This window comes from Dendrobates tinctorius, unplaced genomic scaffold (assembly GCF_039654945.1).
Source record: "Dendrobates tinctorius isolate UK_male_01 unplaced genomic scaffold, ASM3965494v1 ptg000213l, whole genome shotgun sequence".
NCBI classification, from domain to species: Eukaryota; Metazoa; Chordata; class Amphibia; order Anura; family Dendrobatidae; genus Dendrobates; species Dendrobates tinctorius.
Genome location: NW_027361880.1, coordinates 6456282 through 6483992, shown reverse-complemented (window position 1 = coordinate 6483992; position 27711 = coordinate 6456282). Strand labels below are relative to the sequence as shown.

The 27711-nt window shown below is 46.6% G+C and overlaps 1 protein-coding gene across 1 annotated transcript in view; it reads left to right on the top strand.

Moving 5' to 3' along the window:
- The window catches only part of POLE (DNA polymerase epsilon, catalytic subunit), a 195266-nt gene extending 169671 nt beyond the window's left edge, over window positions 1-25595 (top strand). The window contains exons 46-49 of the mRNA XM_073554802.1: window positions 24080-24280; window positions 24369-24494; window positions 24577-24666; window positions 25361-25595. Coding sequence (XP_073410903.1) covers window positions 24080-24280; window positions 24369-24494; window positions 24577-24666; window positions 25361-25474 — 531 coding nt within the window. The 3' untranslated portion in view covers window positions 25475-25595. The remainder of the gene's footprint in view (window positions 1-24079; window positions 24281-24368; window positions 24495-24576; window positions 24667-25360) is intronic.
- The last annotated feature ends 2116 nt before the right edge of the window (window positions 25596-27711 follow it).

Genomic DNA, 27711 nt, shown 5'->3' with positions numbered 1-27711 from the left:
ACCTGAAGTGGACCCTCCGGTTTCTAGGCTAGCAGCGCAGACTTTACTCTCTCTGCCGGATAGCTCAACCCTCAGGGACGCAGCAGACCGGCAAGTAGAACGCATGGCTCGTTCTATTTTCGAAGCGGCAGGCGCCTCTCTGGGCCCTGCGTTTGCTTCAGTTTGGGCAGCCAAGGCCATCCTAGCTTGGGCCAAAAGACTACAGGAGGGTCTTCAGGCTTCAAATCCTGAACTCTCGGACCAAGCGGTCCAGATGGCAGTGGTAGCAGACTACATGATTCATGCAGCCCTGGATTCCGCCAGAGGTGTAGCGGGAATAGCATCAAACACCATCACGATCCGACGCATCCTCTGGCTGCGAGAATGGAAAGCGGATGCGGCCTCAAAGAAGTCCCTCACGCGACTTCCGTATTCTACTGGTAGACTTTTCGGCGAAAAGTTGGACACCATGATAGCCAATGCCACCGGGGGTAAGAGTACCTCTCTCCCTCAACTAAAACCGAAACGCACGTTTAAACGAAGAAACCAGACGCGATTCCGATCCTTTCGGAATTCCTCGGGCTGGTCCGTTTCGCGCCCAGTGCAAAACCGCAACCATTCTCCACGCAGAGACAACCCACGGACGCAGCAGCGACCGGACAGGGCTTGGCAGTCGAAAGCAGGCCAAGCGAAACCCAAGGGAGGAAAACCTCAGAACTTCACTTCATCATGACTCGAGACCTCCGGAAGACACCCCACCAGTAGGCGGCCGACTTTTACTCTTTCAGCAAGTCTGGCTGCCTATTACAGAAGACAGGTGGGTCAGGGAAATAGTGTCTTCCGGATACAAGATAGAGTTCACTTCCGTTCCACCGAACCGGTTCTTCCTTTCTGTTCCTCCAACACCACCAGAAAAGGCTCGTGTTTTCCACCAAGCGGTTTCCTCTCTCCTTCAATCAGGAGTTGTGGTGCCGGTTCCCGCGAACGAGAGATTCCGAGGATTCTACTCAAATTTGTTCGTAGTCCCCAAGAAAGGAGGCGGCGTCCGACCCATACTGGACCTAAAACAGCTCAACAATTACGTACGGGTCCGTCATTTCCGCATGGAGTCCCTCCGGTCCATCATTGCATCCATGGAGCAGGGAGAATACCTCGCCTCCATAGACATACAGGATGCGTATCTCCACATACCAATTGCTCCCGCCCACCAAAGGTTTCTCAGGTTCGCGGTCAACCAAAACCACTACCAGTTTGTCGCACTTCCGTTCGGACTCGTCACGGCTCCAAGAACGTTCACCAAAGTCATGGCGGCCACCATGGATGTCCTGCACTCTAGAGGCATTCTAGTCGTCCCGTACCTGGACGACCTCCTCGTCAAGTCTCCCACTTTCAAAGACTGCGAGGTCAGTGTCTCAATCACTCTAGACACTCTGAGTCGCCTGGGATGGCTAGTCAACCTACAGAAATCGTCGACCATCCCAACTCGGACTCTAACATTCCTGGGAATGGTATTCGACACCACCAGGGGCCAGGTGCTCCTTCCCAAGGACAAGACACTGGCCATCCGTCTGGGAGTTCGCACACTCCTTCGCAGTCCTCCTCGATCTCTCCGGTTTGCCATGAGAATCCTCGGCAGGATGGCAGCAGCAATAGAGGCAGTGCCATTTGCCCAGTTTCACCTCAGGGTCCTTCAACTAGTCATACTCAGATCTTGGGACAGGAACCCCTTCTCCCTCGACAGGGAGTTCAGGTTGACGTCATCAACCAGGAGGTCCCTGCATTGGTGGCTCAAACCAACCTCGCTTACACGAGGGAAGCCATTCCTCTCAGGACAATGGAAGATCCTGACTACCGATGCAAGCCTGACAGGCTGGGGGGCGGTGCACCTACATCACAGGGCACAGGGCAAGTGGTCACCGAGGGAAGTGACATTGCCCATCAATGTTCTGGAAATCAGGGCCATTCTCTTGGCACTGAGAGCCTTTCATCACTTGCTTGCAGCCTCGCACATACGGATACAGTCGGACAATGCCACGGCTGTGGCATACGTGAATCACCAAGGCGGGACCCGCAGCGCCCAGGCAATGAGAGAAGTGGCTCATATCCTCCTCTGGGCGCAAGACACAAGGTCGGTACTTTCTGCGGTACACATTCCGGGTGTAGAAAACTGGGAAGCCGACTTCCTCAGCAGGCAAGGAATGGACTCGGGGGAGTGGTCTCTCCATCCCGAGATTTTTTACCAGATCTGTCAACGCTGGGGAACCCCGGATGTGGACCTAATGGTATCCCATCTCAATACCAAGGTTCCCAATTTCATGGCCAGGACACACGACCCGCGGTCGCTCGGAGCGGATGCCCTGGTCCAGGACTGGTCCCAGTTCCGACTCCTGTACATTTTTCCACCCCTCCCCCTAATCGCCAGGGTCATGAGGAAGATCAAGCAAGAGGGAGTTCCGACCATCCTCATCGCGCCAGACTGGCCCAGACGTACTTGGTACGCCGACATCGTCCAACTTACGGCAGACGCCCCCTGGCGTCTACCCGACCGCCACGACCTTCTGTCTCAAGGTCCGTTCTTCCACCAGAATTCAGGGGCCCTCAATTTGACGGCATGGCCCTTGAAACCTGGATTCTAACCCAGGCAGGTTTTTCACCGGCAGTCATTGCAACTATGATCAGGGCAAGGAAGCCTGCCTCCGCCAAGCTCTATTATCGTACCTGGAGAGCCTTCTTTTCTTGGTGCGAATCTCATGGACAAGTCCCACTCCCTTATTCCCTCCCGAAGGTACTAGGTTTTCTTCAATCGGGCCTAGATGCCAAGCTATCCTTAAGTTCGCTTAAGAGTCAGGTGTCGGCGCTTTCAGTCCTTTTTCAAAAGCGCATTGCTATTAAACCGCAAGTAAGGACTTTCATCCAGGGAGTTTCCCGATTGGTTCCTCCCTACAAACGTCCGATGGATACGTGGGACCTCAATCTGGTCCTGACAGCATTGCAAGCTCCACCCTTCGAACCTCTTAGAGGAGTTCCACTCTCCATTCTGTCTCAGAAAGTGGTTTTTCTAGTGGCTATCACCTCGTTACGCAGAGTGTCGGAATTGTCAGCACTTTCCTGCAGACGACCTTTCCTAACCTTTCACCAGGACAAGGTGGTTCTCCGCGCGGTACCATCCTTCCGAAGGTTGTGTCCAACTTTCACCTTAACGAAGAGATTTCACTGCCTTCCCTTTGCCCGGTTCCGGTCCATAGAGTGGAGAAGTCTCTGCATACGCTTGACCTAGTCAGAGCATTGCGGATTTACGTGTCCAGGACTGCACCTTTCCGGAAATCCGATTCCCTCTTCATTCTTCCGGAAGGTAGTCGCAAGGGGTTACCGGCTTCCAAGGCTACCCTTACCAGGTGGATCAAGTCCACCATACATGAGGCCTACCGACTTAAAAGTTCCCCTCTTCCGGCCGGTATCACGGCACACTCTACACGGGCAGTAGGGGCCTCCTGGGCCATTCGGCATCAGGCTTCGGCACAACAAGTGTGCAAGGCGGCCACTTGGACTAGCCTACACACGTTTACGAAACACTACAGTGTTCATACCCAGTCCTCAGCGGATGCGAGCCTGGGTAGACTGGTTCTGCAGGCGGCAGTACCCCAAGTCTAGGGGACTGTCGGCACAATATTCGTCCACTGCTTCCCACCCAGGGACTGCTTTGGGACGTCCCAAGGTTCTGTGTCCCCCAATTAGGCGACAGAGTAAAGGAGATTTTTGTGTACTCACCGTAAAATCTCTTTCTCTTAGCCTTTAATTGGGGGACACAGCTCCCACCTTGTTGCCCTTACGGGCCGTTGTTTCCTGTTGAGTTCTCATATTGTTCTTGAGCTCGTACATAGTAGCCTTCTTACAGGCATGGTTATGTTATTTGGTTACGTTCCTCCTTATGCTTTGGCACAAAACTGGAGAAGGTTGACGCCGTCCAGGGGTGTATACTGCAGAGGAGGAGCCAAAGTTAATCTTTTTCAGATTATGCATAGTGTCGCCTCCTAGTGGACAGCAGCATAACACCCAAGGTTCTGTGTCCCCCAATTAAAGGCTAAGAGAAAGAGATTTTACGGTGAGTACACAAAAATCTCCTTGTCACCACCATAGTTAGGTAAAAATAACACAATATAAAATTTATTTTTTTCCATTCTTTGCAGTTAGAGTTGGGGTTAGAGCTAAGATTACAGTTGTGGTGTCGGGGTTGGAGTTCGAATTGGGGGTTTCCACTGTTTAAGTATATCAGGGGGGTCTCTAAACGAGATATAGTGCCCCCATCGATTCCAGGGAATTTTGCGTTCAAAAATTCAAACGTTGCTCCCTCCCTTCTGAGCCTCGCCATGCGCCAAGCTGTGGCTTTCCCCCACATGCAGGATATCGGCGTACTCGGGAGGAATTGCACAACAAATTTTGTGTTCCATTTTCTCTTGATGCCCTTGTGAAAATTAAAAAAAAAAAAAAATGGTTCCAAAGTTAAACTTTGTGAAAAAAGTAAAATGTTCATTTTTTCCTTCCTCATTGCTTTAGTTCTTGTGAAGCACCTGAAGGGTTAATAAACTTCTTGAATGTGGTTTTGCACACTTTGAGGGGGGTGCAGTTTTTAGAATGGTGTCACTTTTGGGTATTGTCTGTCATATTGACCCGCCAAAGTCACTTCAAATGTGAGGTGGTCCTTTAAAAAAAAATTGTTTTGTCAATTTTGTTGGAAAAATGAGAAATCGCTGGTCAACTTTTAACCCTTATAACTTCCTAACAAAAAAAAAAAATAGTCTCCAAAATTGTGCTGATGTAAAGCTGGCATGTGGGAAATGTTATTCATTAACTATTTTGTGTGACACCGCTCTCTTCAAGGGCACAAAAATTAAAAGTATGAAAATTGCTAAATTTTCGCCAAATTTCTGTTTGTTTTTCTTTTCCCATAAATAAACGCAAGTCATATTGAAGAAATTTTACCACTGACATATGAAGTACAATATTTCACGAAAAAAAAAATCTCACAATCAGTGGGATACATTGAAGCGTTCCAGAGCTATAACCTCCTAAAGTGACAGTGATCATAATTGTAAAAATTGGCTTGGTTGGGGGGCGTGGCGATGTAGTGAGCCAGGAGGACGCGCTGAGACGGAGCTCCTCGCATCCTGCTATTCATCCTGCCATTCTAGCAATCTCACTGGCATTTAACCCCACGCACCTTATTCTCCTTGACCTCAGGAGTCATCTGGTGCCCGGGGGACGTGATCCGCAGCTTCGGTGAGCCAGGCACTGGGGGCACCGGCGGGGAGTGGGACCTGAGGAGGACGGCGGCCATCTTAGCTGTACGTTCCGACAGGAAGGAGGCACAGACTTGTGGAGCCGCTGGAGCGGCGCGTCTTTTCTCAGGAGGCACAAGAAAGGGAGACGCGATGAGAGCTCTGGAAAATGAGCCCCGCGCTCCCTCACTGACATTTTAGCTAACCTCCTGGTGTTTGTGCCGGGCACTCCTGGACCCCCGTGAGAGAGCGCTGCTGGGCTCCTGTGTGCTGGCGGCGGTTGAAAGCTGGGACGGCCAGCGGGACCTGCAGAGTCGGCAGCCATTTTTGAAGCACACGTGCTGTCTGTGAGACGCGGTGCTGGTCCCCATTGCTGCAGCGCTGACGGACGGGTGAGCACATATCTTTCAAGGACTGTGGAGGACAAGCGGTTAGTGCCCTGAAAGATTGGGCCCCGCGTTCCTCCTCTTTGCTACGTCACCTAGCCTACTGGTGCTATTACTTTAAGGGCCTGGGTCCCTTCCTTGCTGTTGCTTGTCTTGTGGGGCGCTGTGGTCTCTCCCCCCCCCCCCCCCCCCCGGGTTATAAGGGCCCTTATTTGCTGCTTGGAGCCAGACATTGTTTCCTTGCGTGGCCGTGCAGATCTGTGTCACCTTTGGGGCTCTGCTGCCACTGTATGATAGCCCTGTTGCGCCTATAATAAAGGTCCCCAGTGTACTGTTCTTAATAACCAGCTGTGCCATATTGCTGTTAAAATGACCCGCTCTAAGGGGACAGGAGCGGCTGAAAGAATATTTTAGAACAGATCATTCTGACGTCTCAAGACCCCTTAAAAATAACCCCTCACAGGCTCAGCGTAAAAGCCGCTCTTCTGGAGGCGAGGAGGAGAGTGAGCAAGAGGAACAACTCATGCAGGCCATCTCCTTAACCAGGACATCTCTGACTGGGAAGATTGAGGACGCGCACACTGAGGTAGGACGCCTCCGACAAGATATGCAAGCCATGAGGGGCCGCATTACGGAGGTGGAGACACGGGTGTCCCAGGTAGAGGATACCACCACACCTATGGAAGCCAAGTTAACGAAGGTGGCAGGCTCTATGAATGCATGGAGGCAAAAAGCGGATGACCTGGAGAACAGAATGCGTCTGAATAATATCCGAATTATTGGGCTCCCGGAACATTCGGAGGGTCAACACCTGGAGCAATTTCTGGAAGATTGGCTCAAAACTACTTTGGGAGACGAATTCTCTCCAACATTTGCGGTGGAGCGGGCCCACAGAGTCCCCACTAGGCCTCTTCCTCCTGGAGCCCCACCTAGACCTTTTTTGGCACGTCTCCTTAACTACAGGGATGTGGCTCTGCGTTTGGCACGGCAGAAAAGCCCCATTAAGTTCAACAACGCCATGATCTCGATTTTCCCAGACTTCTCCATGGAACTCCAGAAACAACGGGCACAGTTCATGGAGGTCAAAAAGAGCTTCCAGGAGAGGAATGTTATGTACTCAATGATTTATCCGGACCGGCTTCGAGTGGTTCATGAGGGTTCCACCCTGTTTTTCACGGTTGCGGCGGAGGCGACTGAGTGGCTACGGTCCCACAAGGGGTCTGCTGCAAAGGAATCCTAGTGCATATATTGCTAGTCAATACCTTTGCATCAATGGTCTAATTGGAGCTCTATCCGCATACGTCCAATTACCAACAATACCGGACACTGTGCTCAGTGATGGTATCCCCTTGTTTGCTTCGTGACGGGAGTACAGGGCTCTGCTCCCATATTGTTTGTTGTTTGTTTACTTTGTTTTTTCTTTGTTGTGGTTTTATGTGTTTTTTAGGTAAGATTCGCAGCCAACGACAATTTTCATCTTTAAGTGATGTCTCTAAATTCTACCTGGGTAATGATGTGCCCCATATTCAACGGAGTAAAACATGGGGTCTGAGTTGATCTGTATTACATGGAATGTGAGAGGTATAAAAACTCCCCGGAAAAAGATTAAGGTTTTCTCGCAGGTCCGACATTATCATCCTCACATTGTGGCCCTGGTGGAGACGCACCTGACCAGGGATACAGTTCGGTGTGTGCAGAAGCCTTGGGTACAATGGTCTGTTCCCGCATTCCATACCAGCTACTCGAGAGGGGTTTCATTGTTGATACATAGAGACGTTAGATGGGAAGCTAGGGAGACTCGGAGGGACCCTGAGGGTCGCTTTGTTTTTGTGCATGCACTGATAAACGCCAGGGAATATGTAACCCTATGTGTCTATAACCCCCCTCCGGCTAGTATGTCCCTTCTTCAGAGGGCAATGCGTTTTGCCCTGGATTATCCGGATGCGGATGTTATTTGTATGGGAAATTTCAATATGGTTATGAACAACTGCCTTGATAAATTGAGATTAGATGATGGAGTAACTGGGGGGGCCCCTTCGTTGTCACTGTTTATGGGGGAGGGCGGGTGGCTGGACTTGTGGAGGATGTGTCACCCTGAGTTAAGAGAATATACCTGTCACTCGTCCACTAAACGCTCTCTGTCGCACATAGATTACATATTTGGTTCCAGCGGTCTGGCGATGTGGGTGGATAACATAGAGCATGGCACTAGGGGGATCTCAGACCATAGTCCGGTCATCCTTAAACTTAAATATGGACAATTAAACAAAGGGATAGTCTGGAAGTTGAATCCTTTCTGGTTGAAGTTAATAGTACCTCCCGATAGAACGATTGCTCAATTGCATTGTTTCATCGAGTCTCATCCGGAACCTCAAGATATTCATTTTTGGATGCCCTTAAGGCATACTTGAGGGGTTGCCTGTCCTCCATGATCTCTTATGTTAAGCGGGTGACCTCAAGGGAGGATGAGGAAATGGAGCGCCGATTGAAAGACTTAGAGGCTACATATATATCTAACCAAACTAGTGCCAATAGGATTGAGAGGTTGGCTGCCCAGAGGTTGTATGCCCAGCACATAGACACTAAATCTAAGCGTAAACTATTCTTCACCCGTCAATCTTATTTTGAACTGGTAAACCAGGCAAGTAAGTTTTTGGCCTATCTGGTGCGCCAACATAATACCTCCAATACAATACTGCAGATTCGTATGGCGGATGGTTTACTGGTGTCTTCCACCGAGGAGATACTTGGTTGTTTTTATGACTATGACAGGTCACTATATGAATCTAAAAGTGACTGATAATTTGGGATGCCTGGACTATTTATCAGATGTGGCATTCCCTACATTAGATTCTGAACAGCGAGCCCTTATGGACGCTGCATTCACCGCGGAAGAGATAGAAAATGCTATAGCGGACATGGCGTCTGGGAGGGCCCCTGGACCAGATGGGTTCCCCATTGAATTGTATAGGAAATACCACGATATACTGATACCACTTTTGGTGAAGCTATTTCAGGGAATTTGGGAAGGGAAATCTATGCCTGATTCTTTTTATGAGGCTAATATCATAATGCTTGGGAAGGAGAGAAAGGATCCCTTGGAATGTGGATCTTCCCGTCCTATTTCATTAGTGAATGTAGACTATAAAATTTTTACTAAGATCCTAGCTACCAGGCTGAACTCTATTATATTGAACCTTGTACATCCTGATCAAACGGGTTTCATGCCTGGTAAGAGCACTTCCATTAATATCAGACGGGTTCAGTCAATAGTCCAAAATAGCTCCCTAATACCCGACAACAAATGGGCATTGGCGTCATTAGATGCCGCCAAGGCTTTTGACTCTCTTGAGTGGCCCTTTCTCTCTGCGTGCTTGCAAAGATATGGCTTTGGTGATAAATTTATAAAATGGATCAAAATACTATATATGAAACACAAGGCCCGTATCATAGTATATAACTCGATATCTGAGTCTTTTCCATTACATAGGGGGACTCGTCAAGGCTGCCCTCTCTCCCCTGCCCTCTTTGCTCTTGCGACTGAGGCACTAGCAATACGTATAAGGTCTTCCCCTGGTATTAAGGGAATTGATGTAGCGGGTTGGGTGGACACTATAGGTCTATATGCTGATGATATGGTGGTATTCATGGATGAAGCGGAAGAAACTTTGCCGCAAGTGATAGCCCTTATAGATTAGATTCAGCAAATATTCAGGCTTATATATAAATTGGGAGAAGTCTGCTCTGTTACCCCTTTCTCATGCCCCGATGCCGCAGCTAGAGGCTCTCTCCTCACTGTCTATTGTATCTAATTTTAAATATCTGGGTGTCTACATATCCCGTGATAGTGTGTTTGATTTACAACTTAATATCCACCCACTGCTGGAACTAGTTAAAGTTAAATTTGCATCCTGGAGCAAACTTCTGTTGTCTGTAGCCGGACGCATTAACTTGATTAAAATGATATTACTTCCCAAGTTAGCTACTCCCTTCAGCACAGTGCTTTGATGGTGCCCAGATCTTTCGTTGTGAATCTCAACTCCCAGATCACGTCTTTTATATGGGGGAAAACTAGGCCCAAACTTAAATTGGCCACCTTACAAAGACCTAAAAAGGGAGGTGGAGCGGCGCCACCAAATTTTTACCTGTATTATCTGGCTGGGCAAGCTAAAGCTTTAAGTAACTGGATGCCGGGTAGCTACATTCCCAACTCTGAAAGTCACTGATTGCCCACTGGGTTTCCTTGAGTTAGAAAGAACTAGTGCCCCTCGTCTGCTGCCCTTGCTCCGACTGGCACGATTAGCATGGAGGTAAATCAAGAAAGTGTCTGGGTTTGGAGATTTTATGGCTGAAATGCCCCTGTGGAATAATGATTTTTTTCCAGAATTGCTAAACCACCCGTAAAATGAATTTTGGATTCAGCATGACGTTTCTTCGATGGCGGACTTGTATGATCGGGGAACCTTGAGGTCCTTTAAGCAATTACAGGTCAATCATGATATCCCAAGATCCCAATTTTTCCGCTATTTTCAACTGAGATCAGCTCTTCAATCGCATGTGAGATATAAGGGTGTAGGCCGTACTATTTCATCTCTACCTCTGATAGGAATCCTTAAATCGCAGGGTCTCATCTCCTCTTTATACACATACATGCTGTCAGCGGAAGCAGAATCTGCCATAAGTTCTATCAAGAGAAAGTGGGAACGACTCATCCCTAATACGCAGGACGAGGAGTGGGAGGAGATTTTGGAATCTCCGATTGCAGTATCACCATCTATTAACAACAGAATGATACAATTATATTAATCAGTCGTACTTGACTCCGACACGACTTTTTAGGATGGGTTGATTCCAATCATCAGAATGTTTACGGTGCCACTCTCCAGACGCAGATTTTATTCATATGATATGGCAGTGTCCCACTGTCCTACATTACTGGAAAGAGGTTATGTCATTACTGTCATCCCTAGTACAAGCCCCGGTCCCTCTAGAGCCACTGGTCTGCTTGTTTGGGGTATGGGATGAGGAGATCTGGGATCGATATAAGGGAGTCTTCCTGCGTGAGACTTTATTTATGGCACGGAAGGTACTGGCATTACGGTGGATGGGAACTTTGTCCCCATCCCTTAGAATTTGGATTGACTTGGTGAATTCGATTGTTCCATACGAGCGCACGTTATACCAAAATAGGGGATGCCCGGGTAAATTTGAAAAGATTTGGGGAAGGTGGAACTCCTCTCATTTTACCCAGCAAGGTTGAGACATCACATACGAGATAGTATGCTGCAGGATTCTTGGCTGCGGTATAGTAGTTATAGGTTGATGTAGTGGTAGTCGTAGTTTTGTTTTTTTTTTTTTTTTTTTTAATCAGATATTTTTTATTGAAATTTTTAAAACATAACATCACTTATTTCAAAGTACCCCACATTCCTTACCACACACCCTACCACCACCACCCCCCATCCTGTTCCCTGGTCCAATGCTAAGTTATACCAAAATAGATACAAAGCATACATAGATAAGGCACACATCCTAAGGCGCATAGTATGATAATGTACACATAAATCATATTCAGAGTATCATGAACATGTTGTTACGATAACAAATTTACAGACGATAAACCTGGAATGTTCAACCATCCTGCCCAGATTTTTTCAAACATTGCTGGCTTTCCTCGTTTAAGATAAATGGCCTTCTCTCTGCTCAATGCAAGGTTAAGCTTATTTACATATTCTTTCCGCATGGGGACTTTATCCGAGATCCAGTGATAGGCTATTAGTTTTCCCTTCACCCATGACGGCACACCTGAGAGAGGGATCCGCCCCGCCAGGACAGGAATCTACTGAGACATAAGGGGCGGCACCTCTCCCCCGCTTCAGTTGGGTTCCTGTCCTGGAAGGAATCCCACTGTGGCGGTGCCTGTCATGGGCGAAGAAAGAAGAAGAGGAAAAAAAAAGAGGAGAAAAAAGAAAGAAAGGGACCCAGGCCCTTCCCGGCGCGGGAAGAACAGGTAACTTACCTGTAGTGCCGGTGTTCCTCTGGGCTCCGGGTTCGTGTGGGCGCGGATGGGATCCCGGTGGCTCCGGGGAGCCCCCACCGCGCCGCCCTCCCCTCGCGCACGCCGCATCTCGATCCCCGTGGCAGGGGAGAGCCGCTGGCTCCTTTCAGCCGCTGATGTCAGCGACGCTATGGATTGTGGGTGCGCCGGCTGACGTCAGCACAGGGCGACGGTGTCATGGCGCCGGGTGCGACGCCGGCTTTTCTGAAGCGGTCGGCCGGTGGTCGCAGCCCAGGGGGAGGGGAGGAGACACCACCGACAGGCTGCATATAACCAAGGACCAGCGGCGTAGGAAACGGTGGAAAATGGAGTCAGAGCAGGAGAGATCGCTGTCTCTGCCTCCCTCACAACCCTCAGGCAAACATGGAAGCCGCTCAAGTAGCAGCCGCCCCAGCCGCAGATCAGGAGAATCCTCAAGGTCCAGAGAGCACAGGTCACGTGCTCCGACGCAGCCTCCAAGTCCGGTACCCTTGATTACGGGTGGTGAGTGATCTTCGTGAATGCTAGCATTTATGTTAATAGGGATTCTCTGTTGTATGCTTTACCCTGTAGGAAAGGCCCAAAAAAGCAGGAAGCAAGAAGAACAATAGGGACTGTGCTATATGTAAAACTCCCCTAGCAAGAGACTGGCAGAAAGATCTCTGTGCCTCTTGCATTCAGCGGACCATGGCGGAGGAAGCGCCTAGTTTCGCAGCCAATTTGATATCCGCCCTCAGGTCAGAAATGGAGGGTTCAATTAAGACCCTATTGAAAAAAGGGAATAAAAGTAGGAAGAATCCCCCTAGCTCTCCCTCAGATTCCTCATCAGCCTCATCTCAGGCGGAACAGACATCCTCCTCAGACTCCTCAAACAGTGACACGGGGGGTAAGCCATGTTTCCCTGTAGAAGACACAGATGCTCTCCTAAAGGCCAATAGAACCACAATGGGCCTACAGGAAGAAAGGGTGTCTAAAACCCTAGAGGATGTCATGTTTGGGGGGCTTCAAGAGAGGAAAAAACGGACCTTTCCAGTGAACGAGAAGATCCAGGCGCTTATTGAGAGAGAGTGGAGGAAACCCGAAAAATCGGGGCCCCTTCCTTCCACTTCTAAGAGACGATACACCTTTGAGCACAAGGATGCGGAGATATGGGACAAAGTCCCAAAAATAGATGCAGCAGTATCCAGGTCTTCCAAAAAGTCGGCCCTGCCCTTGGAAGATTCGGGGGTTCTTGGAGACCCTCTGGACAAAAAGGCGGACTCATATTTGAGGCACGCGTGGGAAGCGACAGCAGGAGGACTAAAGCCGGTGATAGCAGGCACCTGCACGGCACGCTCCCTCATGATCTGGCTGCAGCAGTTAGAAGAGAAGCTGGCATCAAAGGTCCCAAGAGAGAAAATTTTAGCAGATATGTATCTCTTGCATGGGGCAGCAGCTTTTTTGGCAGATACCTTGGCGGACTCTGAGGTTGACAGCTAGAGCAGCGGGACTATCAAATGCTGCCAGACGCGCGTTATGGCTTAAGGGCTGCCCGAGTGACCTACAGTCTAAAGCTAAATTGTGCTCTCTCCACTGCGATGGTCGGTTCTCATTTGGCAAGAACTTGGACGATATCCTGGAGAAAGCAAGCAATAGGAAAAAAGGCTTCCCCAGGTTCCCGACGGAACAGAGGAGACAGCCCTTTCGGAGGGGAAAATTCAATAGGGGGCGTCCTCCCGCTGACAGGAGAAGATGGGAGGATAAAAGGAAAAAAGAGTCGGGATTTATGTTTGGTGGAAGCACCTCCACCTCAAAGAAATCACCACAATGACACCAGTATTCCAGTGGGGGGAGATTGGCACTCTTTTTCCACCCCTGGGAAAAGATCTCCTCCAATATCTGGATCCTGGGCATCTTAAGAGAAGGCCTGAAAATCCCCTTTATTCGCCAGCCAAAACCCGTGGTTGTCATTACACCCATCAGGAAGGTGGCCGAAGAACAGTTGGCCTTAGAAGCAGAGATCCTGAGCCTGATAGACAAGCTGGTACTTTACGAGGTCCCACACACACTGGAAGGAAGGGGGTTCTATTCACCCCTTTTTCTGATAAAAAAACCCAGATCAATCATTCAGGACGATTATAAATCTCAGACCGCTCAATTGATGGATAAGAAACCAGACCTTCAAGATGGAGTCAGTGGCTACGGCCGTGAAGCTACTACATCAAGATTGTTTTATGGCCGTAGTCAACTTAAAGGATGCATATTATCACATCCCTATCCATCCAGATTACCAAAAATACTTGAGGGTAGCGCTTTATATCCAAGGCGTACTGAGGCATTTCCAGTTCAGAGCTCTTCCATTTGGCATATCCATAGCCCCGAGAGTTTTCACCAAGGTCATAGCGGAGGTGACAGCCTTTCTCCGGATTCACGATACGGTCAGAATACCATACTTGGACGATTTCCTTATAGTGGGCAGCTCAGAGGACCACTGCACGGCACAGTTGAGGCGGGTGACCGACACCTTGCAAGAATTAGGGTGGATAATCAATTTCAAAAAATCGAAATTACAACCCCTAAAAAAACAGATCTTCCTGGGATTTATACTGGATTCAGAAAGGCAGGCGTGTCTGCTCCCAGAGTCCAAAATAGAGAAGGTACAGAATCTGGCCTTGGCGGCCCGAAACCAACCATGTATGACATTGAGAAGGGCAATGTCCCTACTAGGTACCCTAACGTCCTGTATTCCGGCGGTCAGGTGGGCTCAATTTCACACCCGACAACTCCAGGGGGAGATATTATCAGCACAAAGATCGCTAAGAGGGCGTTTAGAAGGAAAGCTGGAGCTTTCTGTAAAAACCAGAGACACTCTCAACTGGTGGCTGGACGGTACAAATCTGACCTCCGGAATACCGTGAGACAGACAGACGACAGATGTGATTTTAACAGATGCAAGTTCCTTGGGGTGGGGGGCACACCTAAGGGGCCTCATAGGCCAGGGCTCCTGGACACCTCAAGAAATGGAGGCATCTTCCAACCTAAGAGAACTGTGGGCCGTGATCAAGGCCCTAAGTCACTTCATTCTGCTACTCCAGGGTCGCAATGTATGCATCATGTCAGACAACAGGGTAACAGTGGCATACATCAACCACCAAGGAGGGACAAGATCACACTCCCTAATGAAAGCGGCGAGCAACATTCTGAGCAGAGCAGAGCAACACCTACACTCCTTGAGAGCCTTACACATAAAAGGGGCAGAAAACATAGAGGCAGATTTTCTGAGTCGCAATACCCTGAGGCAAGGAGAATGGGCGCTAAATCGGTCCATTTTTCAAAAAATAACGCAGCTTTGGTGGAAGCCAATAATAGACCTCTTTGCCAACAAGCACAACAGGCAAACAGAAAGGTTTTGCTCTCTAAACTCAAGGGAAAAGCCATGGGCAGTGGACTCATTGCACATCCAGTGGAACTTCAGGGTAGCTTATGCGTTTCCCCCAGTGGCTCTGATCCCAACAGTTGTCAGGAAGATCAGAAACGATCAAGCCAGGGTGATTCTAATAGCCCCGTTTTGGCCGAAAAGGCCCTGGTTTTCTCTACTACAAAGAATGTCCCTCTCAGATCCATGGGTTCTGCCAGAAATCCCGGACCTACTAGCTCAAGGCCCAATATTCCACGCTCAGGTCAAAGGATTCCATCTGAAGGCGTGTAATTTGAAAGGTCGCTTTTAATGAATAGAGGGTTCTCCCCCGGGTTGGTGGACACCCTGCTAAAGAGTAGGAAACCAGTGACGACAAACATCTACGGCAGAACATGGAATAATTCCTACAGTTCCTAGGTAAGCCGTTAGAAAAAGAACCCCCGATTAGTGCCATCCTGGAGTTCTTACAATCGGGGGTTGCAGATGGGGTTAGCGGTGAACACGCTTAAAGTTTAGGTGTCTGCACTAGGGGCGCTCTACAACTGCAAATTGGCATCAAATAGATGGGTAGCCAGATTCATTAAATCCTGCCATAGAGCTAGGCCTATCCCAATACCCAGAATAGCCCCCTGGGATTTAAACCTAGTGCTAGAAGCCCTTACAAAGGAACCGTAAGAGCCGTTACACCAGCTACCCCTAAAGTTTCTGACCCTAAAGACGATCATTTTAGTGGCCCTTACGTCAGCCCGCAGAATAAGCGACTTACAGGCTCTCTCGGTAAATCCACCTTATACACAAGTTTTTCAGGATAGGGTGGTGTTAAAAACAGACCCCGCTTATCTGCCTAAGGTAGCATCAGATTTCTATCGGGGTCATGAGATTGTCCTCCCATCCTTCTGCGAGAATCCAAAAAATTTGGGGGAGGAAAAATTCCATAGTTTGGATGTTAAGAGAGCTCAATTAGAATACATATCTGTCACTAGCCAGTGGAGGAGGTCCCAGTCCCTATTCGTAGCTTTTCAGGGTGCCAGGAAAGGCTATGGGGTTTCGAAAGGGACTATTGCTAGATGGATTAGGGAGGCCATTAGTGTAGTCTACTCAGCTAGTGGTATCCCGATTCCTGACGGCATCAAGGCTCATTCCACCAGAGCCGTGGCGACCTACTGGGCTGAAAAGGCAGAGGTATCAATTGAACAGATTTGTAAGGCCGCTACTTGGGCCTCACCTTCCACCTTCTTTAAGCACTATAGATTAAATCTATCCTCCTCTGCTGACCTAACCTTTGGTAGAAGGGTGCTGCAAGCGGTGGTCCCTCCCTAAGGTGGTTTGAAGTCTCCAAAAATCTCTCAGGTGTGCTTTCATGGGTGAAGGGAAAACCACCATGGTTACTTACCGGTAGCTGTTTTTTCCGGAACCCATGACAGCACCCGTATATTCCCCCCCCCCTTTTCACTGTATGGGTGTTCACAGTTAGTAGGGTGCTTTTGAGTGATGTGTTGTTTGATTAAACATATAACTAACCAGGAAGTCCTCTCAATGCTCTGTAACCCAACTGAAGCGGGGGAGAGGTGCCGCCCCTTATGTCTCAGTAGGGTCCTGGCGGGGCGGATCCCTCTCTCAGGTGTGCTGTCATGGGTTCCGGAAAAACCGGCTATCGGTAAGTAACCATGGTGGTTTCCTAGCAATAAAGAGCATTCTAGCAACTGATATTTGTAGATGATCGTCACCCCTCACCTCCTCCATATATCCCAGTACACAGATAGTGGGATCTCTGGGAATGTCCTGCTCAGTGGCAACATATTAAGTTAAGAACCATAATCCAAAATATCTGTATGCACAGACACGTCCAGAGCATATGTAGAATATCCGCATTGTCAAGCGCACATTTGGGACACTTTGAATCCGGTCTCAAACCCAAATCAAATAACCACTTTGGAGTTCTATAAACCCTGTAGAGGATGTATAGTTGGGACAGACGATTGGGCTCACTAAGGGACAACTTAGGGATCATTTGCATTATTGATTCCCATCGGTCTGCCAAAATCCCACCTACTTGTTGTTCCCATTTCATTAGTGCCGTTATCGGGTTATCTAATAGCGCCTTTGAAAGGAGTTCCCCATACACAAAAGAAATCAATCCTCTCGTGGATGTCTGCAGACCGAGCCTATCAATTACAGCATCATGATGCATAATAGGGTGCATGCAAGTCTGCATTGTATAAGCATGCCTCACCTGTAAATATTGGTAGAATGTAAAGTGTTGAAGTGGGAAATCTCTTCGCAGGTCATCAAATGATTTGAAAACCCCCCCCATCTATCAGCTGTGAAAGCCACCAAATACCCACACGTTGCCACTGCGTGAACCCTTTCAATGTCCTCAATTGCGGCAAATGCGGATTATCCCATATGGGAGCATACCTGGTGAACCCAACAATTCCTCTTAAACTTTTGATTTTACCCCACACCTTAACCATAAGCATTACCGTCGGAAGTTTAGCTATCCAAGGTCTGAATTTATTCGCCTCCAACTTAGACAATAGAGGTCCCCGACCCCCAAGAAACTGGAGAATCCCTCGACCTCCTCCCATCTCCACAGATGCATCTTCCGATCTCTCTGCTAGATGCTGACACTGAGAAGATAAAAAATATAACCAAGGGTTAGGCAATGCCAGCTCTCCCTCCTCCTTACCCCTTTGTAAGTGTTCTAACTTGATCCTCGCACCCTTTTTTAGCCGAATAAGTTCCCTGAACAGTGCATTAATTTTAAAGAACCTGTTTTGAGGAAGCCAAATCGGGGAGTTATGAAGAACATACAAAAGTTGTGGCATAATCACCATTTTCAACAGATTCACTCTCCTCACCATTGACAGATGTAACTTAGCCCATGCCTTAATCTTTTGTTTAATCTTAGCTACAAGTGGTGAGAGATTTAAACGCTCATAGTCTGGTATGTTATTACATACATTAATACCCAGGTATTTAAGGCACGACACTACCGGCACTTGTGGAACTCTGACCACAGTTGGGTCTAACGGGAGAATAGCAGACTTTTCCCAGTTTATAACTAGTCCCAAGACAGCTCCAAATGATGTAAGAAGTGACATTGCACTATTCAGTGATCTGTCAGGGTCCGCTAAGAACAAAAGAATATCATCTGCATAAAGAGCCACTTTCTCCTCCAATGCCCCATACCTAAATCCTTCAATTTCCGGGTTTAGTCTTATTCTCGAAGCCAAGGGCTCCACCGCCAGGGCAAAGAGCATCAGAGATAGAGGGCAGCCCTGTCTCGTACCCCTGTGAAGAGAGAAGGGCCCAGACAGCAATCCGTTCGCCAGCACTCTTGCCAATGGTGCAGAGTACAGAAGCTTAATCCAACCAATGAAGCCTGGACCGAAACCCATGCATTGAAGCGTGGCAAAAAGGTATTTCCACTCCACGCTGTCAAATGCCTTCGCAGCATCAAGAGACAGGACCGCCCTCCTCCCCACATTATCCGCCCCCACCTGCATGTTAAGATACAATCTTCTAATATTTAGGGCCGTTGACTTAGGAGGCATAAATCCCGTCTGATCCAGGTGTACTAAAGATTCCACTACCTTCGAAAGACGAGTGGCCAGTATCTTTGCTAATAATTTGATGTCTACTGTCAGAAGGGAAATTGGCCTGTACGAGGTCGGGAGGGTAGGATCCTTATCTTTTTTCGGTAAGACAGTAATAATAGCTTCCTGCATGGATGGGAGGATCCCAAGTCCAAGACTATCATTAAGTGTAGTCAGCAGCAGTGGGAGTAATACTGACTTATATTTTTTATAGACTTCCACTGGCAGGCCATCCACCCCCGGTGCCTTGCCATTAGACATAGTGCTCAAGGCCTCCTCAAGCTCATCCAAACCCAGGGGTTCGTCCAGCAAATTTCTGTCTGCGTCAGAGAGTCGTGAGAGCTTAGCTAATCCTAAAAAATCCTCAAGATCTTCTGCGGAAGCCCCAGAATGAGAGGAATACAAGTTAGTAAAGAAGGCCCCCAAAACTCCCAGGATTCCCAGCGCATCAGTAACAAGTGTCCCATTTTCACCACTGAGCCCAGGTATGAACGAGGACCCCTTTTGTGCTGACGTTATAACTGAGAGTAGGTGCCCCACACTTTCTGCATTTTCAAAGAATTGGGGCGATTGGAACATACGTTTCTGCGCTGCCACTTCCAGAGACATTTTGGTCACTCGCAACTGAGCATCCTTAAGTCTCTGTTGTGCACTGGGAGTGACCTGTATTGAAAAAGCCCGCTCTGCATCTTCCAATTCCTGGAGCAAAAGTTTGGATTTCATTCTAGAACTAAACTTAATCTTTGAAATCTCACGTATGAACATACCACGCAAATATGCCTTCAGAGACTCCCAAACCACCGGACTAGAGACTGAGTTCTCATTAAACCCAAGAAATTCCTGTAATCCAGGCGTGAATGAATCAGTCTTGTCCACTAGTTGTAGCCAAAATGGATTTAAACGCCAAAGCGGCCTATCTCGTGACATATTATCTCCTTTAATTATAATAGACATGGGCGAATGGTCCGACACTGTCCTCGATAGATATTCAACATTCATAATTTTCCCCAGTATGAGACCGTCGCCCAGAGCCAAGTCGATACGAGACAAGGAGGAAAAAGTAGAGGAGAAACATGAGTACTGATATACCCCAGGGTTCCTGCATCTCCACAAATCAGTTAAGGCCTGTTTCACACTTCCGTTTTTGTGTCCGCCAAACGGATCCGTTTCCGTTTTTTTGACGGAAACTGATGCAAACGGATCCGTTTTTAAAAAACGGATCCGTTTTTTTGACGGATCCGCGGTAACCACTAATGGAAGTCTATGGGACAAAAAAAACGGATCCTGCAAAAAATGGCGGATCCGTTTTTTTACGGAAACCAACGGATTTTGACGGATTTGAAAAAACGGAAGTGTGAAACAGGCCTAAGGCTAATTCGCGCAGAAGCGCCCCGAATGGTGTGCAGTTGCCTTCCGGTTTTATAGGTGCATGATTACCTCTATCCCAATGGGCATCCAAAATGTTGTTAAAATCACTCACCACTAAATATGGGACTCCTGGAAAATCTCTCAAAATAGTTAGGATTTTATATATGATTTTGCTACTATATGGCGGAGGAATATATATAGATATGAGTACCATCGTGACCGCAGACAACGTACAATACAAAAGAACAAATCGCCCCTCTTCATCTACCACCACCAGATTACATGAAAATTGAGCACCCCGTCTAATTAGTATACTGACACCTCTAGAGTACTGGGAATATGTAGAATGATATCCCGCCAATATCCACCTTTTATCCAGAATATTAAGTGTTTCACCTGTAAGGTGCGTCTCTTGCAAGCAAATTACAGTTGGTTTGCGTTCCATAATGAAAGAAAAAAATCGCCTGTCTTTTTACTGGGGATTTCATCCCTCTAACATTCCAGCTAAGAATTTTAACGTCCCCCATAATTGGTATTTTTAAACTTAAACAACATTATCCAACTAATCTTAGATAAATACATTTGGACATATGTGCACCTGTCAACGGACCTAACACCCCCCCCCCCCATTCCCTCTCTCCCCCCTAATAACACATCCCAACATAACTCTCAAATGTATTAGGCCCATCACAAAGAAGGACAATGCTATCCCCCTTAAAATGTATAAAGCCAAATACCAGGCGCTTTAGTTCCTATCTCGCCCCCCACATGTTTCAGGATAATGCCCCACAGCACAAAGCAACCATCTAGACACAGGAACAGCTCAAAACGTCCAGAACGTCCAAAAAATTCCCGTTTCTTCACCACAGTCCTCCACCTCCCTTCTTAGATGTTCGTTCAGATCCAACCATTCAGCTACCTCTGTAGCTTCCAGAAAAAAATGAGATTTGTTCCCAACTTCGACCCACAATTTGGCCGGAAAGATCATAGCGTACTTGAGGTCAAGGGCCCTCAGTCGTTTTTTTAATATCAACAAATTGAGCTCTCATTTTTTGCACTTTCGGTGAAAAATCCGGATAGAATGAAACTCTAGAACCATCAATAGTTAGATCAGGGTGGTCTCTTGAGAACCGAAGAATACTGTCCCTGTCTCTGTAGTGAAGTATTTTAGCCAGGATTGGTCTTGGTGGATGGCCAGGGGGAGGGGGACAAGCCGGGACCCTATGAGCGCGCTCCACCGCATACAAGTGAGTCAGATTGTCTGGCCCAACTTTTTCCTTTATCCAGGCTTCAACAAAAGTAGTAGGGTTTTTGCCCTCGCAGCGCTCAGGGACACCGACAATACAGGCATTATTGCACCTGGTCCTATTTTCCAGGTCGTCCGTTTTATTCCAGCAGCAAGATCTTTTTTGAGCTCCTTATTATGCTGCGCAGAGTTAGAGACTGTATTTTCCACCACACCAACTCTTTTTTCTAATTGCCCAGTTCTGTCCTTAACTGTGTGGAGGTCATATTTTACATTCTGCATTGACTCCTGTAGAAAGCCCAGCTGAGTGAGCAAATTTGTAATGGCTGATCCACATTGCATAACAGCCACCAACACGTCTTTTATAGTGGGTTCAGCAGGAACCTGCAACTTCAGCGCTGTGAGCTGTTTCTTATTTTGCTCCACCAGTTCTCCCCAGCTAGCCAGAGCCTCCTGGTTCCTCTGCCCTCCAGCACTCTCAGCCTCCTCCTCCCCCTCTCCACTCATCCCCCGCTCTGTACCTTCTCCTCCGGTGCCTGGATCTTCTCCAGCTATTTGAGGAGATTCCTTCTCCACTTCCTCCACTCGGGCAAATCGCTGCAGACAAGCCGCTACTTCTCTATTTCTGGCTGCGCTATCAGCTTCTGCATCTGCCAAAGCACGTGCTGAAGCAGCCGCACCATCTTGGGAACCAGAGGCCATCTCTCCTGCAATCCTCTTTTGACCTTTTTTCGGCATGTTGCACGCCAGGAATGCTCCCACGATGGCCCTACGACCTCCACCAGTCCCCAGGGCCTCTCCACAGGTAATTACCGGCTGTGCCGTGGGGATTTACCAGCAGTAATTAACTAGGACATGCGGGAGCTCTGCAGGCACACGTCCTCCTCACATGCTGCAAGGCCACTCCCCCCTGGTAGTCGTAGTTTAGTTTAGGAATTTCTGATTAGATTTCCTTATCCGAATAATATGTTAAAGGCTTATGTGATTTGTTCGTTATACATGTTTTATGATATATAGTCAACTGCCCTTTGCGAAAAATAGTGTGCAATTTGTTGGTTCTATATTCTTTAATGGACGGAAACATGTATGCTCTGTGGAAAATGTTTATTACCATAGGCCAATTGTATGTTGTGCATTTTTTTTTTATGTCCTGAAGTTCATTAAACGAATTTAAAAAAAAAAAAAAAATTGGCTTGGTTACTAAGGTGTTAAATCATGTAAAATATATACAAATTAAATTAGACAATAAGACTAAGAACCACTTCTAAGCGGTTGTTTTTATTTCCCAGCTTCGACACTTGTAAATTCTTAACCTACAAAACAAGCAGTCTACCCGGTAATATAACTGGATGCCTGCAAGAATACTATCTACAAATCAAAATTAATGACATACTAACAAAATTCATCATAATAAATATAATTTGCTTTATTATTCATGTATTATAAAAGCATATGTAAAAGTATGCATAAAAATTGGGAATTAGTCCATAAAAACAGTCAGAATATAGGGGAAACAAAAAATCCATGGTAGATGACTGGGCGTAGTGTATATTTAATATCCAGTATTTCACAATAAATGCAAACAGCCACAAAGAGTGCACACAGCTGGCACCACATTACGGTGCAGATAGCGCAGGAAACTGCTATATACTTTAGTAAAAAAAGAAAAACATAAAAATAATACTGCATGCAAAACCTGCTACCTCAAATACTCATATTACAAAGGCTCAAAGTGCACAAAAGGTGCTAGAATGATAGATTCCTGTAAGTAACCTAAAGCAGCTGCCAATGCCAACGTGTAAATGGATAGAGGCCCCTCAACTCAACGCGCCTTTCGATTTTTTAGCTTTATCATGCCAAGCTCTTTAGATTTTTTTTTTTTACCACCTCCCTGTAAAGGGTTTCCCAAATTAGACAGCAACTTCTCAAATTGGTTCATAACCAGATGTCAGCAGCAGATCACATCATATTTCACAGAAGAGAAAGTTGTAACCATACTGTTCAAAAATTCGGATTCATTGACTTTGATCGGTTTTTTGTTGTTGTTGTGTTTTTTTGTTTTGTTTTTTTTTGTTTTTTTAACCAAACATCCACTTGAGAGGCTTTGGGGTATGCTCATATGTAGCACATTGCTGGTATAGCACATCACCAAAGATCATTCATGCGCTGCAGAATTTGAAATCAACTTATGCTGGCCATGTCAACGCAGGCTTCACCCTTTGCAATGCAAGGTGTACATTGTCGCATCAGAATGACACGTGTTTATATACACTACCAGGACATATGGCCTTGGGGGACAATACATTCATCAGATTCGAAGGTGGTTATTGAGTGGGAACAGCACCCAAAGTGATAATAGATTGGTGGGTGGCTTAAGTATGAGAAAACTAGAACCGTAAATTACCTAGGCCTTGTAGTCCAAAATGTTGTAGATTTCCTTAAACATCTTGGCATGGAAAACATGGCATGGATTATTTATTTTACTATTACGCCAACATATTCCGCAGCTTCACAGACATCATCATCATTGGGGCTCACAATCTAGAATCAATATCAATATATCTTTGGGGTGTAGGAGGAAACGGGAGAACCCACGCAAACATAGGGAGAACATACAAACTCCTTGCAGATGTTGTCCTTGGTGGGATTTGTACACAAGACCCCACTGCAGTGAAGCAACAGTGCTAAATCACCGAGCCACCGTGCTGCCCACGTAATAAGCATAGTTGAAAGAGAAAAAGGCGTATATTGCATTGTTTATTTGAATTATTTTGCTGTTTTGGTTCTTTAGGTTCTTTCTCTGGATTCAAACATAGCCAACCAGGTTAACAAATTAAAAAGAGATCTCTTGCGCCTTATTGATGTTGGGGAATTCTCAGAAGATGCACAGTTTCGGGATCCATGCCGCTCCTACATACTTCCTGAAATCATCTGCAGAAGCTGTAATTTCTGCCGAGACCTGGACTTGTGCAAGGATCCTTCTCTCAGTCAGGTTAGTCTGGTGTTGTCTGCATTAGTCTTGGCTGCTTTTCAGCTGTATCGGTGTGTTTTATCTTTCTCACCTTTGATCACCATTACAGGATGGGTCTGTGCTGCCACAATGGATTTGTTCCAACTGCCAGGCGGAGTATGACACGGACAGCATAGAAATGTCACTAGTGGAAGCCCTGCAGAAGAAGATGATGGCTTTTATGCTGCAAGATTTGGTGAGTTTGTGTAATCTTCTAGTTTTGGTTGGTGTATTGGTGGTTCATGTATTTAGTGTGGTTTTTGTGGTCTTGTTTCCAGATGTGTTTGAAGTGTAAAGGAGTAAAAGAAGCAAACATGCCAGTATACTGCAACTGTGCAGGAGACTTCAGTCTTACTATTTCAATGAAGGTACTTATTAATGTCTATTAAAAGTATTCATTGTTTTGAGGTTGAAAGGCGTCCATCAAGTTCATCCTATAACATGTTGCTCTAGAGGAAGACAAAAAACCTCATCAGGCACATGCTACTTGCCCCATATTAAGGGAAAAAATTATTTTCTGACTACACATACAGCAACCAGACTAGTTCTCTGGATAAACCTACCATCACAGAATCTAGTATCTAAAACCTTTATTATATTTGTCAAGAAAGTCATATAGGCCCTCAAACTTTTTTTTTTTTATATTGAGTCGGCTGTAAGATGTTGTGTCAAAAAAAAAATCCATTGTCTCACTGCTCAGGCAATTATGAATTGCCGGTGATTATGAATATATCGTCCTTTCTGTATATGTAGAGGATGGCCCTTTGTCATCACTACTGGCCAATGTGTAAGAAGATCATTAGAAAGATCTCAGTACTGTGCTCTCCATATCTTTGTATATTGTAATGAGATCTCCTGTAAGCTTTTGTTTTTCCAGACGGAATATCCCCAAGTTTAATAACCTGTCTTGATTTTGTCATTCACTCATTCCCATAATAACCTTGGTTGCTCTTCTCTGTTTCCAAATTGTATTTGCCTTGACAGCACCTGCCTCTGGGGCTAGTCACTAAGGTTGAATTTGGAATCTCATAAATACACATTACTTATGTTTCTGACTTGCAGGCTCTCTTGGAGCAGGTAGATGCCTTCCGGAATATCGCACAACATTACCAGATGTCTCATCTCTTGGAAACAATCAACTGGCTTGTCCAACAGAATTCTCACCTGAATGTGTGACTCCATGCAAATGTTTGACTTTGTGTGGCTCCACTCCTAGATAGGAGCTAGTCAGCATCTGACTTCACTTTTTGGTTGCTTTGTGTAAAAATTATAACTTTAAAATAAATGTAAGAAAATATTGTTGTTTCTTGTAACTAAACTAACGAGGCGGATATTTGGACTTTCTGAAATGTCCCAGCTGGTTTGTCCTCCTAGTAAAACACATGGCCATGTACAGCTAATCTGTGTGATCTAGTGAGTGTTGTGAAAATGACAAATGGGTGCAAGGTTTGTAAAGTTGTCAAATCGTTAATGAACTTTAGAATTGAAACAGAAAAGTAAAAAAATTAAGCCCTTGTAAGGTAATTGTCTATATTCATTAATCACAATCGTTACTGCTTTATTTTTTAACCAAATTTCTGTTTGACGTTTTGTTTCAAAATCTCCAGTTCACGCTGGTATACTCAAACGAGATGTCATCAGAGGGCACTGACCACCGCTTTATTCCTCATCCATCCTGAAACTATAAGCATCATCATTGACGACCGTTTCAGGGGGGCTGGACTAGTTCCTCCTCTACTGAGCATGCGACTGTTGTCAATTCCGATGTGTGCTCAGTAGAATCTTGTCACTGCACAATATTTTTTTTCACCCGTTCACCGAATCCCATTTTCCCTTTGTCGTTTGTTTTTCCTCTCCTTCTCCCAGTGAGTCTGGGAAGTAAGGCGCTGGGTGAGACCAGTGTGTGGAGAGCACGGGAAAGCACATGTGACTGTCTGGATTGCCAGGGTGTGTCCTGGCTGCATGAGTGGGCTCCGAATGGAGTGTCATGGACTAAGTTTAGAATCCCGGCCGTCGGGGAGAAGCCAGGCGGCTAGGAGGCCGTGGTACTGAACTTTACGGCTGTAAAAGATATTAAAAAAATCCTCCCCCCCCCCCCATATTTTCCTCCCAAAACAGTGAGAGGGATACTTGTCCTGAAGACCCCGGCATATATCTAAGCAGCACGATGGGGGACGACTGTCATCAGACATTCCGATGTTGTCTGTTGGGTTTCCTGGAGGGTTCTGGTTCCGTCTTCCCACCCTTCACATCTGGCTCTGGTGGTTGCATGTGGCAGGGATAGGTGTGTGACCTTTGAGGAACTACTGATGCAGTCTGGCTCTGGTGGGTGACCGGACAGGGGTGGGGCGCCAGGGCCATCCTCTGGATCACCTGAACACTCTTGATGTGTTAGGGTTTAGCATCCTGCCGAATAGACAGATGAGGATATAGGGTGTGCGTCCACACCTGTAGACTGTCTGTACGTGGGACAACAGTGTGACTGTTCAAATGGTTTCCCTCCAGGAGAAGGAAGAGGAAACCTTCTGAAAAAGAAAAGAGAAAATATTATGGGAAGATGACAAAAGCCGAAACTCATCAGCGACCCACGATTACCGCAGGTGAAAGTGAGGATGCGTGCTCATCGATGTGAGTTAAATGCCGCTGTTGGAGAATGTTAGCGGCAGGTCCTGACTGTAATACACAGCCGTCGCCTGCCGAGTATGGGGAGGGCTCACTACATGAGTCCGCTACCTACACCCGCTGACAACTTGCGGCATATATATACGACACTTGTGAAAGTGCTCTCCCTCTATGGCTCTGATGAGAAGCAACTAGAGAGAGCGCACTGTCAGTGCACATTGTAAGGAGGGAACATAGCGAGCAGGAAAAGCAGAGACCAGACCCACCCTTGCAACAAACATCACTACTGAGCATACATTGGAATAGACAACACTTGCGCTTTGTACACCAAGGACTAACCCAGCTCCTGAAACGTGTCACTGATGATGCCTTGCTTCGGAGTTTTAACAGAGGCTACAGCAGTGACCACAGCATAAGTTCCCTGATGACATTTCATTTGAGTATAGCAGTATGCACTAGGGATTCTCAAACAAAACCTCATCAAACAGGAAGATTATAAAGAAAAACAAAAATTCCCTACCTTTTCCTTTCTATTCCATCTAACTGCTTAATTTTTGTAATTAAAGTATATTTGAAAAGCAATTAGATTATTACATTAAATAGACATTTAATATTAAATCATTTAGTTGCTGGCTTACCTTTTTAACAGAAACATGGTCACTTAACTTTGATTGCCACTCTTAACTTCTAATAGAAGAGGATTTTTATGCCTAGTGTGGAAATCCTTTTTACTGGGTTCTCTCTCAGCCTAAAACCACCAGCTATTCTGAGTAAAGGGCTCTTTATACCCT